Raw genomic sequence first — 18,284 nt, 5'->3', positions numbered from 1 at the left:
ACTTTCTGACTGACAAAGTGAGTTATAAAGTAGATGGTCAACGTATCTCAATAACAAAATTCAAACGCCTATCTTATATATTGGTATTAACAACCAACCAACAAACTGGAGGAAAATTGGTCATGGGAATCTCCACAAAAAAAGTTACCTTTAGCGCACTTTCTTCGTCATCATCTATTTCCTCCTCTTCTTGGTTCATATGATTGATTGATTGTGAGTGATTGATTGATTGCGGATGGCGGCTACCTGCCGCAACGCCATTGGCCAGTCCGCAAGGCAACCTATTAAATAAATAAAGATTACATACAGATTTATTATTTTAAACTGAAAACATCTGATCTTGTACCTATGTAATGTTACTGTATCTTTATATGAATGAATTTAATCTTATTTGCACGTTAAACCAGATTATTATTTACTCTATGATATAAAGTGAAACTTTTAGCTGGCTAAAATAACGATCCCCACAACCACCCTGTACCCCATCCCCGCCCCTCCTACTGGATGAACGAACTGTCCTTATGAGGAAAATAAATTGACTACATTTTTTCTCCTGTCATAATATCCAAGTATAATTACATTTTTATATGAAATAAAAATTGGGCAGCACTTCTTTTTCTAAATGAAATAAACTAGCATGTCGTCTTACATGATAAAATTGTGAAAAATACCCACAGTAAATAAAAAATTAACATCCACGTTTAAAAGTTGAACAAGTAACGCCAAGAATTTCAGAAATGTTCAATAAACTTACAAATTAACAAGAACAGCCAAACAAACGAACGCTAATTTGTTTTTGGAATCTTCACAAAAAAATTTAAACTAACTGCAAAAGCAATAGCATACAATCTAAAAAATATCATTTCTCCAAAAATTGCCATTTTTGCCACGGAGAGGGACAAAGTGTCTTATGATCAAGTATATGATTAGTAATCCTTTCAATCTACACAAGAAATTAATAGTTATTTATCGCATCGTATTACAAACAGCTTCCGACGGATATAAAATGTACAAATATAAGATTAAGTTTTGTTAGTCTCAAGCTGACGAAGGCAAGGAGTAACTATGATTAGGTATATATATTTATATTCGTAGGAAACTGGTTCTAATACGATACGATGCTTGATTCTTCAGTATCGCTTAGAACCGGTTCTAATCCAGTGGATATTAATCGGTTTCGGAGCCTTACGGAAAAATAAATACCTTGAAGCACCACTGGAAGATTTTGCCATATTTTGAGAATGAGATAATGATGAGTTGTTGAGGTCAGAGTGAGGCTCAGGCCGGTCATCCTTACCAATCAGCTGACATTTTATGTACTGCCACAGCTGGTTGTCTTGATCCTACAAAATCATAGTTAGATAATACTGTGCTTTCCCACAAGTAGCAGGTTGAGAAAGGATAATCCCCATTTCCTTACTTTTAAAATAAATTGAAAATAACAAAGCTAACCCTGCAGGGCCTATACACTGCGGGGTTTCTAAGTAACCAATATAAACTAAACTAACCTGAACCTAAATAAACTAAAAAAACTTTGAAATTCTTTGGAAAAGTAAAAGGATTTTTTGTTTATCCTTACATCTTGGGATGGTTTATACAATTTATTTTACAGTTATACCTCCACAGATGCTAGAAGGAGAAGAGGGACATCCAAGCATTTTATTTTGAGGAGGGTCAAATTAGTGGTTTATAAGGTTTGATGGGGGTAATCTAATGTATTTTATTTATTTTGAGGGGATAAAATGAAGGGTTTCAACGTTTGAGATGGGCTAACACCCCTTTACCCCTACCCTTGTACGTCTTGGATAGAAATTAAATATTAAGGTATAAAATTAGTCACCTGAGGAAATTTGGAGGCCAGACTTTTACCAATCTTGTCGACAAATCTTAGGTCAGCATTATATTGTGACTTCAAGTCAACCATGGTGTCCTTGTCTTTGTAGAAGGCCAAAACCTTAAATAAAGTAACGTTGGATTTTTGAAGGAAAAAACTCATTTGCATGTACCCATAAGTACATTATCAAGATCACATTATTTAGATTAAGTACCTAACCTAATTAAAACCTTTTTTCGGTAAAACTTCAGAACTAAGTGATCTAAATAAATCCTAGTTATATATAAGGCTCCGCTGCTATTTAAAGATACAGAATTTATAGAAGCGCAGCTAATCTGCAAATTGTTGTATGTCAGCACATATGTCTGAGCGAAAAAGTAATTAAGATTACTATGTTTCGCAATTTAATTTACTATCTTAAATTCTAGTGAGTTAAATCTGTTATATCTTAATTTTTACCTATTTCCTCTCTTTTTTTTAATAACAATTTAGTGTTATCTTTTATCTACGCTATTGTTAACTGCGCTACTTGTGGTCAATGACATAATGTCATTGTTTATGCTGAATACCCAAGGGGGGGGGGGGGAAGGACATTAAAATGTAAATTATACTGGTACCAAAAATTTTTAAGTAGGTTAAAAATTTTGCTTTTATTAAATTCTGATCAGTTAGTTCAAATTCCTAGCAGTGCAGTGTCTAAACTTTTCAACCAATTATTTAAACCTACAGAAAGGATGATTTTTGAAGCAAATTTACCTTATCTATTTGTTCCATGCACTCGGAGGACAAACATGGATCCGCAATTGCAGAGTAGGACATCCTCATTGGCTTCCCATAATCAGAGGCGTTAGTTTCTTAAATACAAATAACAAGTTTATTATCTCATGAATTCAAAGTTTTCAGTAAAATTAGGTTTAACTATAATAATAAACTATCGGCGGCACTTCTAACATATAGGGACACTATAATTAAAGGGGGGGAGGGGCAGAAAATACTAAATAATACATGGACCTATATCATGCTTCCCTAAAATGGAGATTCCAATCGGTTCAGTGGATAGCGAAATCTTAACGGAAAAGCAAAAAACCTTAGATACTACGTTTCATGATAAAAAAAAAGGAAAGAAACCGTAACCAAAAGATGAAAATTCTTAGAGAGGGGGGGGGGGGGGGGGCGGATGTTCCACTTTAACTAACCAAACCAAACATAAAGCAAAAAAGGAACTTTATTTTATTTTTTTATTATTTGAATTAAAAATTATAAAAATCCCAACATCTCTTTATATCATTCAAACAAATCTGACATAGCGGCAGTAGGAACCTATAAGCTTCTCGCCAACTAGCGGACTCGTTACCTGAAGGGGGATACATCCAGTAGAGGACAATACTGGAATCCAGAGACTTGGAGCCGGAGGCCTCGTATGGGGAGCAGATCAACCCAATGCAGGGAGTGTACGTGTCGTTTCCATTCCCTGTAACAATAAAAAAATAACTTTTGTACATCCAGTTTGCTGGCCCCATATTAAGTCAATCGATTTATTTCATTAGTCGTGTATCAAGCTAATTCATAAGATTATTTTAAATAAAAAGTAAAAACATACCTAACAATTTAATCTGGAAGTCAAGTTGGTCGAAACAGTCTTTTACAGTTGGAATTGAGGGTCCCTTCGGACTGGAATGATACCATCCTGAAAACAATAATAATAAAGTAAATACAGAAATTCTAATACACATTTAATAGCTACCTAGTCTAGGGATAAAATACTTATAAATGAAAATATTGCCCAGTCACTTAATTAATAACACGACCTGTTGCGTACAAAATTATAAGGTACCTACCAAAAGTAACCAAAGTTTTTAAGCCAATGACTGAAGTGTGTTTATAAAACTTTGGGAACTACAAGTATAATTTACAGTCAATTATCCCCTCCCTTCCTCCTAATTACTTTATTAAAAACTAGCGGCTACGCCCCTAGAGGCCTCTAGTGGCACTTTAAATGTTTTTGTTTGATAAAGTCTCTACTTTAATTTTTTTTGTACGATACCTCTTCATTTGACGTTGAAGTCTCCTAAACGTGTTTTAAAATTTCGATTTTTTTGTCATTTCTCTTGGGAGGGTGGTGGTACCCTCCCCCAAAATAGTTAAAAACCTTCCCGGGACTTATGAGAAGCTACCCTGTTAAGGAGAACCCGATCGGTTCAGCGGTTAGCGAGATCCTTCGGTACACACAGACACACAGACAGACACACAGACATCCTGTTACTTTAGTATAAGGATAAAATTAGTTACCTATCAAGGATAAATGATTGCTGTACAACTTTGTGTAGATGTCTGACTCAACTCTCTGTGCTTCTTCAGTGCCGGACATGTTTGGTTCCAGCAACACTGGGAAGGACGCAGTGATGGCCAGGTTGTGAGAGTTGGTGTCCCAATACCCTTAATAAATAAAATTTGAATGTCAAATGCAAATGTTAATTACAGATTACTAAGTAATCCCTAACCAATAACCATTGAATTGGGTCCACAGAAATAATTCAAAGAGTTATCTAAGAAGCCCCCCACCCACTCCTTCTATCAAAGCCAAGTGTAAACTCTGAAGACACTTTACATATTTATCTTGATCTATCCCTCACACACATTCCCAAAAACCAACTTTTAATATTAGCATTTTTTTGTTATCTTTACAAAAGAAATTTTTCACCATTACCTAATATTTAAAAAAATTTTAAAGAACGTTTAGGAATGAAAAGAGGACAATCCATGTTTATTTTTTTTCAAATTTGCCTTAAATTAATAAAAGGCCCGTCCCATACCTGCTAAGTATCCACAGACATCCTTCTTAGCCAGATGAGAATGTAGATCCAGGACCAGAATAGCACTGGTGGACACTGATACTGTGAATGGTTGCATTTTTCCCTAAATCATTAAAATAAATGTAGTGTAGATTAATACTATACCAGAAATCATAATTAGAAAGACAATTGACGAAAAATTAAGGTAAAAAATCCCCAATAAAAGGAATCAAAGTTTTAAAGCCAACCATCAGATACCTATCATGTTTATAAAACTTTGAGAAACAATAAAACTTTCAGTCCAATTTTTACTCTCTCTTCGTAATGATACATACTTATTTGTCGTTATCTATAATACAAAGTAGCTTGATGTCTGTCCATCTGTCTGTCCCTTAAGATCTCGGTAACCACTGAACCGATTGGATTCAACTCTTCAGGGTATATACCTACTGGTCCTATGGTGGTTTTAGACTATTTTCTTGGGGGATGGGACACCCCCAACCCCCCAAAAAACCAAAAAATTCACCCCATTTTTTTTTAATAGAAAGTAGTGGGGACACCTTTGTAACAGTACTAAATTTTTTTTTTTAACAGAAAGTAGTGGGGTTACCTTAGTAGGGGTGCTTAATTTTTTTTTAATTACCTTTTGGGGCAAAGCCCCTAAAGGCTAGGGGCGAAGCCAATAGTTCTTTATACTAAGTTTAGCTAATTAAAGTATTCCCTTTATTGTAAGAATGCTTCATATAAAATATTTTACCTCCATCATAAAAGATTCCAGCTCAACGTAATGATCCTTTGGCTCCTGGAGGCCACGCAGCATTTGGTTATGTTTCAATACTGTTTTACCCTAAAAAACATAATATGATAATACTATGAATTACAGGTTTATATGTGATACGTATTTTTGATCATTTAAAATGATGATTACATAATTTAAATAAAGTATATAGATCTTTTTTCGTTTACAACTGTATCAGTGTATACTGTAATTGGTTAAAAATTTTAAAGATTATTATTAAAATTATATAAGGACCAGTAGGTAGTTATATAATTTGTACTGGTAGAAAAGTTGATGTCAAATGAATTTTATTCAACAGTGCCAAATCCCTGTCCCATAACCAGAAAATAGAATACCTGTGCTTCAGCCGCGGCCACCGCCAGTGAGCTGGCAGAAAGGGCCACCATGGAGCTGGCGGCATTCATTGCCTGCAGAGAGCTGGTCATGGCCGCCAGGGAGGGGGCGGTCAGGTTGGGAGCAGGAACTGTTAAGAGTGGCGTCTGGTGTAATAATTCAAGGTCGGGCATACCTACAATAAAAAGTTAATTTTATAGGTGTGTTGGCTAAAATACAAAGTAGATCAATATTTGTTTGTTTGTCTGTCAGTCCAATGGGATCTCGCTAACTACTGAACCTATAAACCAAATAGAATACCAAGATATGTGTTTATTGTTTCTAAATATAAAAAAATTGATGTTCTATCAAATAAAAGTATGTATAGGTATAACTAGATCAACTTTTATAGATGTCCATAAACTTAATTTTGATTGGGTATTAACTTATTAAGTAAGGGACAAATTTTTATACTATGTATCCTAATTTATCGGCCATTGTCTTATCTATTTAGATGCCTGGTATTAAGTCAATATTACCTGAAACCGAGGGTGCAGATGCGGAACCAGTGACCTGCTGAATAGGTACTGGTGACACAATCATGGGTAAGGTGGTGGCCAACAGAGCCAAGGGGTTGCTCACCACAGCAGTTGCCGGCGAATTTGGCGTCAACACGCCGCCAACTACCGGCGAAACACTGCCGGAAGGCGGGGCTGTTGGGACGAGTTTTGGAGATGATGTGAAAGCCGCCGATAAGGCGGTCAGTGCATGTGCCGCCTCGTTTTTGGCGTTTTCTGCCTCACGCTGAGCTTTGCGTTTTAACCATAAGGATTTGTAAAAGTCCATCTTTTTGCCCTGCAATAAATTTAAAAAGTTTATATAAAGTTGCAGCAATGTTAAATGCCCTTTTGAAATACCTACCTACCTAGGTAATCAATTTATTAAGAAATTAAAATACAGATATTTTTTTTAAGAATTAAGACTAGGTATTAAATTGATATTTTAAAACCTTAATAGGTAGAATAGAATGTAATAATCTAAACGTGGTATTTTTGAACTAGCGGCTACGCCCTAAGAGGTTCATCTGCGGACACTTAAAGGAACCGTCCCTATAATTTCCATTTTAATTGAAATAGAAAAAAATAAAATTATTTTTTTGTTAGGGAATGAATTTTTTAGTGGCTTAACTATAAAGGAGAACCAAATCGGTCCAGCAGTTAGCGCGATCTAAAGTTAGGGAGAGAGAGACAGATATCCTGTTTCTTGTATATAATGATTATACCTTGTATTTGATACTGCCCCATCCGCAGCCAGATCTCTTGTTTGGGTTCACACTTTTCTTACAGTGGATAGCCCAAGCACTTGGGTTGCTGAAGATCATTCCTGAGCCGACAGACCTAATCTGACCGATGGGCAGTAGATCACCTAAAAAAGACAAGCCATGGTAACAGTTCCTAAGTTTTAGGTAGGTATTAAGGTCTTTTTGTATGAAGCTTAATATCTCGGAAAATGCTAGTCCAAATTGGTTGTACTCTTCTAAGATGCTTCCTAATGTATTTGGTTGTTTTAGGCTATATTTCTGACATCCCCCGCTCTCCTATAAGGGCTAAGGGCGAAGCAAATGATTAAAATCATCTCATTATAGATTTAATCCTAAATAGAATAAGTTTATTGTTAAATGTTTACCTTTAAAAGACTGTCCTAGATAATCAATGGAAAGGACACCATCTCCAGGTTCAATAAGGTTTTCCGCCAGCAGGATGGACAGGGTCAGCTTCCCAGATTTACCATCCTCCTGGTCACCTCCAGGGATTTCCTCCTAAAATAATTAACAAGAAATAAAACAAGCCTTAGAAGCGAAGCACAAAGATAGGTAGTTTTCCTATTATAAACATATAAACAAAAATTTTGGTTGACCGTTGAGATGACGTTAACAACAGAAGCAATTGGGTTCTCCATTAAAGAGAAAATTCACAAAAGGTCCCGAGATGATTCTAGACTATATCAATTTGAAATCTATCTCTAGAGATAGTTTTAGGCTATTTAATGACCTACCTTCAGGCTATGGACGCATGCGCTAGTAACTCAAATGATATACAGGGTGGCCACAAGGTTTTTAAAAAAAATCCGTATATTTCCGTGCATGCTAAAAAAAAAATCCGTACATTTTTCCGTACATTTCCGTACATTTCCGTACATTTTTCTACTATGTAGTAAATATATTATTTAGTAAAATTGGTTTCATACTAGGTACTGATCAAGATCAATTTTTCTATTAAAGTTAGAACAAAACTTATTTAACAAAAGTTGATACTTTATGGATGGTATTAACTAATCTAAAGAAAATTTTGAAATTGGGCTCCAGGTTCAGGTACTGCAGGCCTACAGGTAGATCCTAGACAGGTAAAAATTGAAATTTTTTACTTAAAAAGTTAGAACAAAACTTATTTAACTAAAGTAGCTTCTTTATAGATAGTATTAACTAATTTGAAGAAAATTTTGAAATCGGGCTCCAGGTTCAGGTACTGCAGGCCTCCAGAACAAAACTTATTTAACAAAAGTTGTTTCTTTATGGATGGTAGGAACAAATTTGGAGAAAATTTTAAAATAGGGCTCCAGGTCCAGGTACTGCAGGTCTCCAGGTGGATCCCAGACAGGTAAAAACTGAAAAATTTTTCTATTAGAGTTAGAACAAAACTTATTAACCAAAAATTGATACTTCATAGATGGTATTAACTAATTTAAAGAAAATTTTGAAATTGGGCTCCAGGTTCAGGAACTGCAGGCCTCCAGGTGGATCCTGGACAGGTAAAAATTGAATTTTTTACTTTAAAAGTTAGAACAAAACTTATTTAACAAAAGTTGATACTTTATGGATGGTATTAACTAATTTAAAGCAAATTTTGAAGTTGGGCTCCAGGTTTAGGTACTACAGGCCTCCAGGTAGATCATGGACAGGTAAAAATTGAAATTTTTTAGTTTAAAAGTTAGAACAAAACTTATTTAACAAAAGTTGATACTTTATGGATGGTAGGAACTAATTTGAAGAAAATTTTAAAATCGGGCTTCAGGTTCAGGTACTGCAGGCCTCCAGGTGGATCCTGGACAGATAAAAATTGAAAATTTTTTCCTAATAAAGTTAGAACAAAACTTGATTTCGTCTTTTTCTTCAAATTAGGTAATACTAGCTAAAAAGTAACAACTTTTGTTAAATAAATTTTTTCCTAACTTAAATAGTAAATAATTTCCGTTTTTACCTGTTCCTTGATCCTACCAGTACCTTGACCTGGGGCCCGATTTTAAAATTTTCTTCAAATTAGTTAATACCATCTATAAAGAAACCACTTTTGTTAAATAAGTTTTGTTCTAACTTTTAAAGTAAAAAATTCAATTTTTACCTGTCCTGGATTTACCTTGAGGCCTGCAGAACCTGAACCTGGAGCCCGATTTTAAAATTTTCTTTAAATTAGATAATACCATTTATAAAGAAGCTACTTTTGTTTAATAAGTTTTGTTATAACTTTTATTTTTTAAAGTAAAAATTTTTAATTTTTACCCGTCCAGGATCTTCCTGGATGCCTGCAGTACCTGAACCTAGAGCCCAATTTAAAAATTTTCTTTAAATTAGTTAATACCATCCATAAAGTATCAACTTTTGTTAAATAAGTTTTGTTCTAACTTTAATAGAAAAAATGTCAGTTTTTACCTGTCCAGGATCCATCTGGAGGCCTGCAGTACCTTGACCTGGAGCCCGATTTCAAAATTTTCTTCAAATTAGTTCCTACCATCCATAAAGAAGCCACTTTTGTTAAATAAGTTTTGTTCTAACTTTTAAAGTAAAAAATTCAATTTTTACCTGTCCTGGATTTACCTGGAGGCCTGCAGAACCTGAACCTGGAGCCCGATTTTAAAATTTTCTTTAAATTAGATAATACCATTTATAAAGAAGCTACTTTTGTTTAATAAGTTTTGTTATAACTTTTATTTTTTAAAGTAAAAATTTTCAATTTTTACCCGTCCAGGATCTTCCTGGATGCCTGCAGTACCTGAACCTAGAGCCCAATTTATAAATTTTCTTTAAATTAGTTAATACCATCCATAAAGTATCAACTTTTGTTAAATAAGTTTTGTTCTAACTTTAATAGAAAAAAATGTCAGTTTTTACCTGTCCAGGATCCATCTGGAGGCCTGCAGTACCTTGACCTGGAGCCCGATTTCAAAATTTTCTTCAAATTAGTTCCTACCATCCATAAAGAAGCCACTTTTGTTAAATAAGTTTTGTTCTAACTTTTAAAGTAAAAAAATTCAATTTTTACCTGTCCAGGATCTACCTGGAGGCCTGCAGCATCTGAACCTGGAGCCCGATTTCAAAATTTTTTTTAAATTAGTCAATACCATCTATAAAGAAGCTACTTTTGTTAAATAAGTTTTGTTTTAACTTTTAAAGTAAAAATTTTCAATTTTTACCTGTCCAGGATCCACCTGGAGGCCTGCAGTACCTGAACCTGGAGCCCGATTTCAAAATTTTCTTCAAATTAGTTAATACCATCTATAAAGAAGCTACTTTTGTTAAATAAGTTTTGTTCTTACTTGAAATTTTTTTTTACTTGTCCAGAATCCACCTGGAGGCCTGGAGTACCGGAACCTGGCGGCCGAATCCAATTTTTTTTTAAAAATAGGAAAACTACATCCCAAAAGGAAACTTTTTTGTCAAATAACCTATCCTCTCACTCCAAAGACAAAGCCTATAATCACTGTTTACGCAAAAGTGTCAGAACTTCCCCCCCCCCTTGAATAGAAACTTTGAAGACAAATCTTGAATAGTTTGAATAATTAAACTTCTGGTACACCATTCTTGTCCAAACTGGTTCCCGTGAAATCTAAATGTAACTTACAAATATTATAATGATACAGAACAAAAAATGGATCATGGAAAGAAAACGAAGTTGCCGGTTTCATCGTATTTTTTCACAGCAGCTTTTGAAGGGTTATTTTAGGTTAGGTTAGGTTAATTAAATGTCAATGATTGCCCCGCAGGGTTAGAAAATATGCCCCGCAGGGCTAGAGCCCCCGACAGGGGCTAGAAATAGGAGAAAGACTACTGTGAAAAAAACGACGAAACCGGAAACTTCGTTTTCTTTTCATGATCCCAAAAAATGATACATTTTACTTAATTTTTAAAGATAATACACTAATTATAACACCATGCTCGGAAATTCCGTACACCAAAATGAAAAATCCGTACAATCCGTACATTTTTTTAGCACTTTTTTAAAAATCCGTACATTTCCGTACATTTCCGTACATCCGTACATTGTGGCCACCCTGGATATATTCAAATGAATGACCATGTTTATAATGAGATCAGCTCGCTTGAATGAAATTGACGCAATGTATGTAATGGTTGGCTTAATCCATTAATATTCAATATTACAAAAATTTGATCTAAAAATAGTTCTTTTGTTACCTAGCAAATTTAGCCACATCCAATCGTAAAGCTTTAAAACTTTTTTTTAAACCCACCTTTCTAGCCCATTTACAGGTGGTCTTAGTCATTCAATCTTAATAACTTAAAAAGTAAAACAGCCAAAAATAGATTTTTTTTCAAAATATATTCTAATTTCTTTTGGTTTAATACATAAGCAACTATTTGTGAAAATCAAACTAACCTGAGATTGATTATGAGCATCATTATCTTGGTCAGAGTCTTCCATATCTGTACTAACTCTCTGGTTTACACTCCTAGTACAAATATGATTATGAGCATCATTATCTTGGTCAGAGTCCTCCATATCTGTACTAACTCTCTGGTTTACACTCCTAGGACAAATATGATTATGAGCATCATTATCTTGGTCAGAGTCCTCCATATCTGTACTAACTCTCTGGTTTACACTCCTAGTACAAATATGATTATGAGCATCATTATCTTGGTCAGAGTCCTCCATATCTGTACTAACTCTCTGGTTTACACTCCTAGGACAAATATGATTATGAGCATCATTATCTTGGTCAGAGTCCTCCATATCCGTACTAACTCTCTGGTTTACACTCCTAGTACAAATATGATTATGAGCATCATTATCTTGGTCAGAGTCCTCCATATCTGTACTAACTCTCTGGTTTACACCCCTATGACAAATATGATTATGAGCATCATTATCTTGGTCAGAGTCCTCCATATCTGTACTAACTCTCTGGTTTACACTTCTAGGAAAAATATGATAATGAGCATCATTATCTTGGTCAGGGTCCTCCATATCTGTACTAACTCTCTGGTTTACACTCCCAGTACAAATATGATTATGAGCATCATTATCTTGGTCAGAGTCCTCCATATCTGTACTAACTCTCTGGTTTACACTCCTAGTATAAATATGATTATGAGCATCATTATCTTGGTCAGAGTCCTCCATATCTGTACTAACTCTCTGGTTTACACTCCCAGTACAAATATGATTATGAGCATCATTATCTTGGTCAGAGTCCTCCTTATCTGTACTAACTCTCTGGTTTACACTCCAAGGACAAATTAAAATTAAATAATCAGAATGTCTGTGCGTTCTTTTAAAACATGTTGATTCTTAATCATTTTAACAACAATTTTTATGTGAAAAAATTTTCTTGTTCATCTGATTTTATAATACTGATTCCTATTATAACAAGGTACAATGTTATAAGCGAAACATCTCTATAATTAAGTCCTAAAAATGTATGTATGCCCTTATTAACAGAATCCTTTATTAAGGCAGTTTTGCAATAAAGGGGGGGGGGGCGAAAGTGACACTTTTTGAAACCAAAACTAAAAGTCAACAAATGAACTCAACTAAAAAAAGAGTTACAGGTCTGAGATTTTGCATGGCAGTTGCTTTATAGGGGTAAAATATGGAACTGTGAAGAAACGGCGGCGCAACCGCCAAAAACCGCCGTTTCCCGCCGAATTTATTTTTGCCTTTTCTCGGCGGTTTTCGGCAGTTGCGACGCCGTTTCTTCACAGTTCCATATTGTACCCCTATAAAGCAACTGCCATGCAAAATGTCAGACCTGTAACTCTTTTTTTAGTTGAGTTCCTTTGACTTTTAGTTTTGGTTTCAAAAAGTGTCACTTTCGCCCCCCCCCCCCCCCTTTACTGGCAATTTTGTTTAGCCTTATACATTTACATTCTACTTAGGTATTCAGTTCTGACACTCTACAAGTATTTATGCCAGGTAGTTTGTCTTACGTTTCAGAGCACCGCTTTTATGGATGTTGTCAGAGAAAAAACATCATGTAAATGGTGATATATGAACAATTATACTTATAGAACACTTACCTGTTATTTGCAGATAAATCTATAGATGACTCCGTGCTAGCCCGGGGGGTCAGCCTACTCATATCTGGGTCAACGCTCGACATCTGTACAATATAATGTGTTTCATTTATTAGATAAAACTATTGGCTATGCCTACCTAGTCCTAGAGGCCTTTCGGGGCAATTGAAAGAGGGTAGATTTTTTTCTTTCTTTGGGGTAATTTTTTTAAAAGAGGAAATTTTTTTTGGGAAGGTAGAGATACACAACCCACCCACATCTCTCTTTATATAATTAGGAATATTGAATAATGTTTCTCCAAAAGCAGTCCAAAAATTGATAGCTATGCAATAAAACCAAACATGAAACAAATTCCTGAACATCTGTATTATTTCTTTGCAGTTGTTGTTGTAACTGTTGTTGTTGCTGTGCTTGTTGTTGCTGTGCTTGCTGTTGTTGTGCCTGTTGTTGAGCCCTGACATCAGTCATTGATAACTATAGAGTTATAAAAGATATATTTTTACTTGGATGTTACACCAGATTTTCATGTTCTCTAATAATGTAAAAACTTCAGAGGGCTAAAGTAACGATTTCCAACGTCCACGTCCTTTGCCCCATGATCCACTCCCCAACTACTGGATTAACGAACTGACCAATGAACGAGTTCAATACAAGCTGAATTAACGACTGTCATAATATCCACGTATATTCTACATTCATTAAAGTAACAGACTAAGAAATTTGTTATTTTTTTCCAATTAAAGCGTGGGGGGGAGGGGCTTCGATTAAAAATACACAAAAAATTTAATTGATCATAGGAATTAGGAATCGTAATTACAATATAAAACCCCCCAAAATATGTTTTTGGTTGGGAAGTTGATAAACTTATTGGTCTCATAAACATTTTCTCATTTTCATTCGTTAGCTAGAAAACTTTGAATAGGTTCTTAGGTGTATCCAATCCTGATTGATTGGTTTACCCATGAAATGTCCAAACTTTTTAACTAACAATTTTGCCCCACAGATGGAATATTTTGTCATCATTATTGGGTAGGTACTAAGAGATATAAGTTTTCCGGAATTGTAATGTAGGGAGTAGATTTGAAATCTGCATCAAATTTTAAGGATTTTTTATAAAATTCGTTTTTTGTATAATTCTTTATCTAAAAGCGGAAATACAAATTAAGTTAATTAATTTTGGCATCTGTGATTGGTGAATTTAAAAAATCTGCGCTCTGATTGGATGTCGTACATCATTCAACCAATTAGAGCGCAGGTAGTTTAAAATCCACCTATCCTATTGGTCAAAATTAATTAACTTAAAATGTATTTTCGCTTTTAGATAAAGAATTTTACAAAAAACGAATTTTATAAAAAAATCCTTAAAATTTGATGCAGATTTCAAATCTACTCCCTACATTAAAATTCCGGAAAACTTATATCTCTTAGTAGGTACGTCTATCAATCTATCGTCCATTCTTTTTTATTTTATAAGCAATAGAAAAATTTGGGTAAAATTTACTTTAAATTGATATTCCTAAATAAACACTGTCATGAATAATCTCTAGTTATCAATGCCTTTGTTGCGCCTCTAGCGTGGCGCGTTGTTGTGCTCGCAGAAGTTCTATTTCAATAGCCGCGCGTGATTGACCGCTTAGATTCTCTGCTACCTGTAAAAAAAATACGAATCATGGAAAGAAAACGAAGTGATGGGTTTCGTCGTATTTTCACTGTAGCTTTTTTACTATTTCTAGCCCCTGAAGTGGGCTCTAATCCTGCGGGGCAATGATTTACAATTACCCTAACATTTAACCTATCGAAAGCTACTGTGAAAATACGACAAAACCCGCTACTTCGTTTTCTTTCCATGATCCAAAAATACATAGGTAACTTATAGACTAAAATTTTTACGGTCATACAATCAAAGCAAAAAACTTACCTAAAAATCTAAAAATGTTTAAAAACAGTAAAATTCGAAAATCTTAGGTATATTTTTAAGAATTAGTTTAGTAACTTTTTATTCATCTTAAGCTTCCCTAAAATGGAAACCTTAATCAGATTTATTTCTAAGATCATGTCTTGGGCCGGTTTTTATCAGTTCACCCCCAATCCATCATATAATGCACTAAGTAACATTTATTTTCTTAAAGCGAAAAGTTACCTAGCTCTTTTCGTTAATTAAAACGTGCTAGAATTGTCCAATCGATTCCTATGACAATTAGGTACGACTTAGAATGCGTAGAAAGTGTAATGTTCGTTTGTCTTTAAGTTTTAGAGCTTTTCTTTTATGGATGTTATGTTGTTATACTTGTTAAAAAGTAAACTTACTGGAATTAAACTGTTATTTTCCATCTCTTCAAACAAACTAAGTTTTTTTCACCAATTAACAATAATACCTATAAAACAATAATTAGCGATTTTTTAAGGTTTCATTTCATTTTTAGTAATTAACATCTGAAACTTGATTTTTAAAGTACAATATAAATTAAACATATTTCATAATATTTAATTAGCATCTTTGTAATTAACTAGGGGTTATGTCCCAAAAGGCCTCTAGAGGGCACTTGGGCCGGATAAGAAGGGGGGGGGGGGGGGGGGGAGGGTCAAAAATACAACTTCAATTGCAGTTTAAAAGAGAAAAAAAATAATACAGGGATTTTCTATATTTCTCTTGAAAGGGCAGAGGTACCCTCCCCATAACTAGTTACAAATCTTTTTTGAACCTTTAATAAAATTCTTCACGGTTAATATATATATAACCATATATTGGTTCAGTGGTTAAATATTTAGTGATATCCTTCGCTTGTAATGTTAATTGTATATATAAAAAAAAACCTGATACTTTTGAAATAAATCACTCATGAGTCACAATTTCACAAATACATTGTTTTCAAGTCACTAAAAGTACATTTTGAAGTAAAAAAACTATAAAAAAAAACAATTGGCGTAACTTTAGCCTAAGTATATGATACAAACTATTTCCTTTTCAGGGATCTCAAGTCAAAAAAATTTTTTACCCTACTTTCATAGCAAAAATACACGACTTTACACGACTTTTTAAAAGGGGAAGGGAGGGGTAGAAAAAAGGGGGAAGGGGGAAAGTAAAAAGGGGGGGGGGGTAAAGGGGGAAATTTTTACTTGCATTCCGATTTTTAAGTCAAAATAAGTAACATTCAGATTAAGCTTTAATATCGATTCTTGCCCAAAAATCTGCTGTGATTTCATAGAAGGAATTTTTTAAATATTTGGATCTATGTGTTCCATTTAATAAGTCACAAAAGAGATAAATTTAGGGAATAGCTGGATGACGTTTAAAAATACCCCCTATGGTGAAATATAACACCAAACAATAAAAAATGTGCACTTCATTTTTCAGATTTGGGTTCAAAGAGAATTTTCTTGGGACATTCTTCAAAATTTGAGAAATACACGACATTTTTAGAAATTACACGACTTTTAGGCCAAAAAAAGGTCGTGTCACGACTCAATAATTTTTACACGCAACCAAAGTGAAATACACGACTTTTAGGCAAAAGTCGTGTAAAAAACACGACATTGTGATCCCTGTTCCTTTTTCTTTTATTCGATACATATGACACACACTCACACACACACACACACGCACACGTAGCTTTCTAACATTACAAGGCACACACACACACACACACACACGCACGCACACACATACATAACATATTTGTGCTCTCTCTCTTTCACTTTGAGAAATTTTCTGACAGAGTTGCCGAAAAAGTTTGTGGAAAATATTTTTTCAAAATTTTTTTGATCTCAATATTTAAAACGGTTAGGCACCATCCCAGTTGAGGAGTGAGATTCTACCCCATGTGAAAAAATAAACCCCCCCCCCCCCCGCCATCTGTCAAAATAAACCCCCCCCCCCCCGGCATCATGTGATTTGTACCCCATCTTAAATTTTGGTCCCTGTAATTTTCAATGTATAAAACAAAGCTTGGTGGTAATAAACTATGAGTTATAGGGATAAAATATTACATATGGGGTAAGTATATAAAATATGGGGAACAAAAATCACACATGGAGGTCCAAAAATTAATATGGGGTAATTTTTTCATGATGGGGTAGCTTCAAGTGCTTATATCTGGAGAACCGTAAGAGATAGAGGCCTAGTTGCTTGACTGTGGTAACTCAGATTTACACAAGGAAGCCATTTATGCACATGGGGTGTCAAAATTTGATATGGGGTATTTTTTTCATGATGGGGTGTCAAAATTTCATATGGGGTATTTTTTTTAAGATGGGGTAGTTTCAAGTGCTTATATCTGGAGAACCATAAGAGATAGAGGCCTAGTTGCTTGACTGTGGTAACTCAGATTTACATAAGGAAGCCATTTATGTACATGGGGGACCAAAATTTGATATGGGGTATTTTTTTCATGATGGGGGTAGTTTTAAGTGCTTATATCTGGAGAACCGTAAGAGATAGAGGCCTAGTTGCTTGACTGTGGTAACTCAGATTTACATAAGGAAGCCATTTATGCACATGGGGGACCAAAATTTGCTATGGGGTATTTTTTTCATGATGGGGGTAGTTTCAAGTGCTTATATCTTGAGAACCGTAAGAGATAGAGGCCTAGTTGCTTGACTGTGGTAACTCAGATTTACACAAGGAAGCCATTTATGCACATGGGGGACCAAAATTTGATATGGGGTATTTTTTTCATGATGGGGGTAGTTTCAAGTGCTTATATCTTGAGAACCGTAAGAGATAGAGGCCTAGTTGCTTGACTGTGGTAACTCAGATTTACACAAGGAAGCCATTTATGCACATGGGGGACCAAAATTTGATATGGGGTATTTTTTTCATGATGGGGGTAGTTTCAAGTGCTTATATCTGGAGAACCGTAAGAGATAGAGGCCTAGTTGCTTGACTGTGGTAACTCAGATTTACATATGGAAGCCATTTATGCACATGGGGGACCAAAATTTGATATGGGGTATTTTTTTCATGATGGGGGTAGTTTCAAGTGCTTATATCTTGAGAACCGTAAGAGATAGAGGCCAAGTTGCTTGATTGTGGTAACTCAGATTTACACAAGGAAGCCATTTATGCACATGGGGGACCAAAATTCGATATGGGGTATTTTTTTCATGATGGGGGTAGTTTCAAGTGCTTATATCTTGAGAACCGTAAGAGATAGAGGCCTAGTTGCTTGACTGTGGTAACACAGATTTACACAAGGAGGCCATTTATGCACATGGGGGACCAAAATTTGATATGGGGTA

The 18,284-nt window shown here is 34.8% G+C and overlaps 1 protein-coding gene across 1 annotated transcript in view; it reads right to left on the bottom strand.

Annotated features, from left to right (window-relative positions):
- Positions 1 to 15,487, bottom strand: part of LOC145328511 (uncharacterized) — a 39,018-nt gene extending 23,531 nt beyond the window's left edge. The window contains exons 1-18 of the mRNA XM_080172221.1: positions 15,354 to 15,487; positions 14,604 to 14,695; positions 13,404 to 13,500; positions 13,050 to 13,135; positions 11,407 to 11,479; positions 7,424 to 7,556; positions 7,020 to 7,162; positions 6,277 to 6,592; positions 5,761 to 5,933; positions 5,384 to 5,473; positions 4,648 to 4,750; positions 4,124 to 4,270; positions 3,435 to 3,521; positions 3,189 to 3,305; positions 2,591 to 2,688; positions 1,841 to 1,954; positions 1,204 to 1,343; positions 149 to 281 (exon numbers count right to left, since the gene is read on the bottom strand). Of these exons, the coding sequence (XP_080028347.1) occupies positions 149 to 281; positions 1,204 to 1,343; positions 1,841 to 1,954; positions 2,591 to 2,688; positions 3,189 to 3,305; positions 3,435 to 3,521; positions 4,124 to 4,270; positions 4,648 to 4,750; positions 5,384 to 5,473; positions 5,761 to 5,933; positions 6,277 to 6,592; positions 7,020 to 7,162; positions 7,424 to 7,556; positions 11,407 to 11,479; positions 13,050 to 13,135; positions 13,404 to 13,500; positions 14,604 to 14,695; positions 15,354 to 15,377 (2,166 nt within the window). The 5' untranslated portion in view covers positions 15,378 to 15,487. The remainder of the gene's footprint in view (positions 1 to 148; positions 282 to 1,203; positions 1,344 to 1,840; positions 1,955 to 2,590; positions 2,689 to 3,188; positions 3,306 to 3,434; positions 3,522 to 4,123; positions 4,271 to 4,647; positions 4,751 to 5,383; positions 5,474 to 5,760; positions 5,934 to 6,276; positions 6,593 to 7,019; positions 7,163 to 7,423; positions 7,557 to 11,406; positions 11,480 to 13,049; positions 13,136 to 13,403; positions 13,501 to 14,603; positions 14,696 to 15,353) is intronic.
- Positions 15,488 to 18,284: the final 2,797 nt, after the last annotated feature.

This window comes from Acartia tonsa, chromosome 9 (genome assembly GCF_053477335.1).
Source record: "Acartia tonsa isolate MP-2025a chromosome 9, ASM5347733v1, whole genome shotgun sequence".
In the NCBI taxonomy this organism is placed as follows: Eukaryota; Metazoa; Arthropoda; class Copepoda; order Calanoida; family Acartiidae; genus Acartia; species Acartia tonsa.
This window is presented reverse-complemented; position numbering and strand designations above follow the sequence as displayed.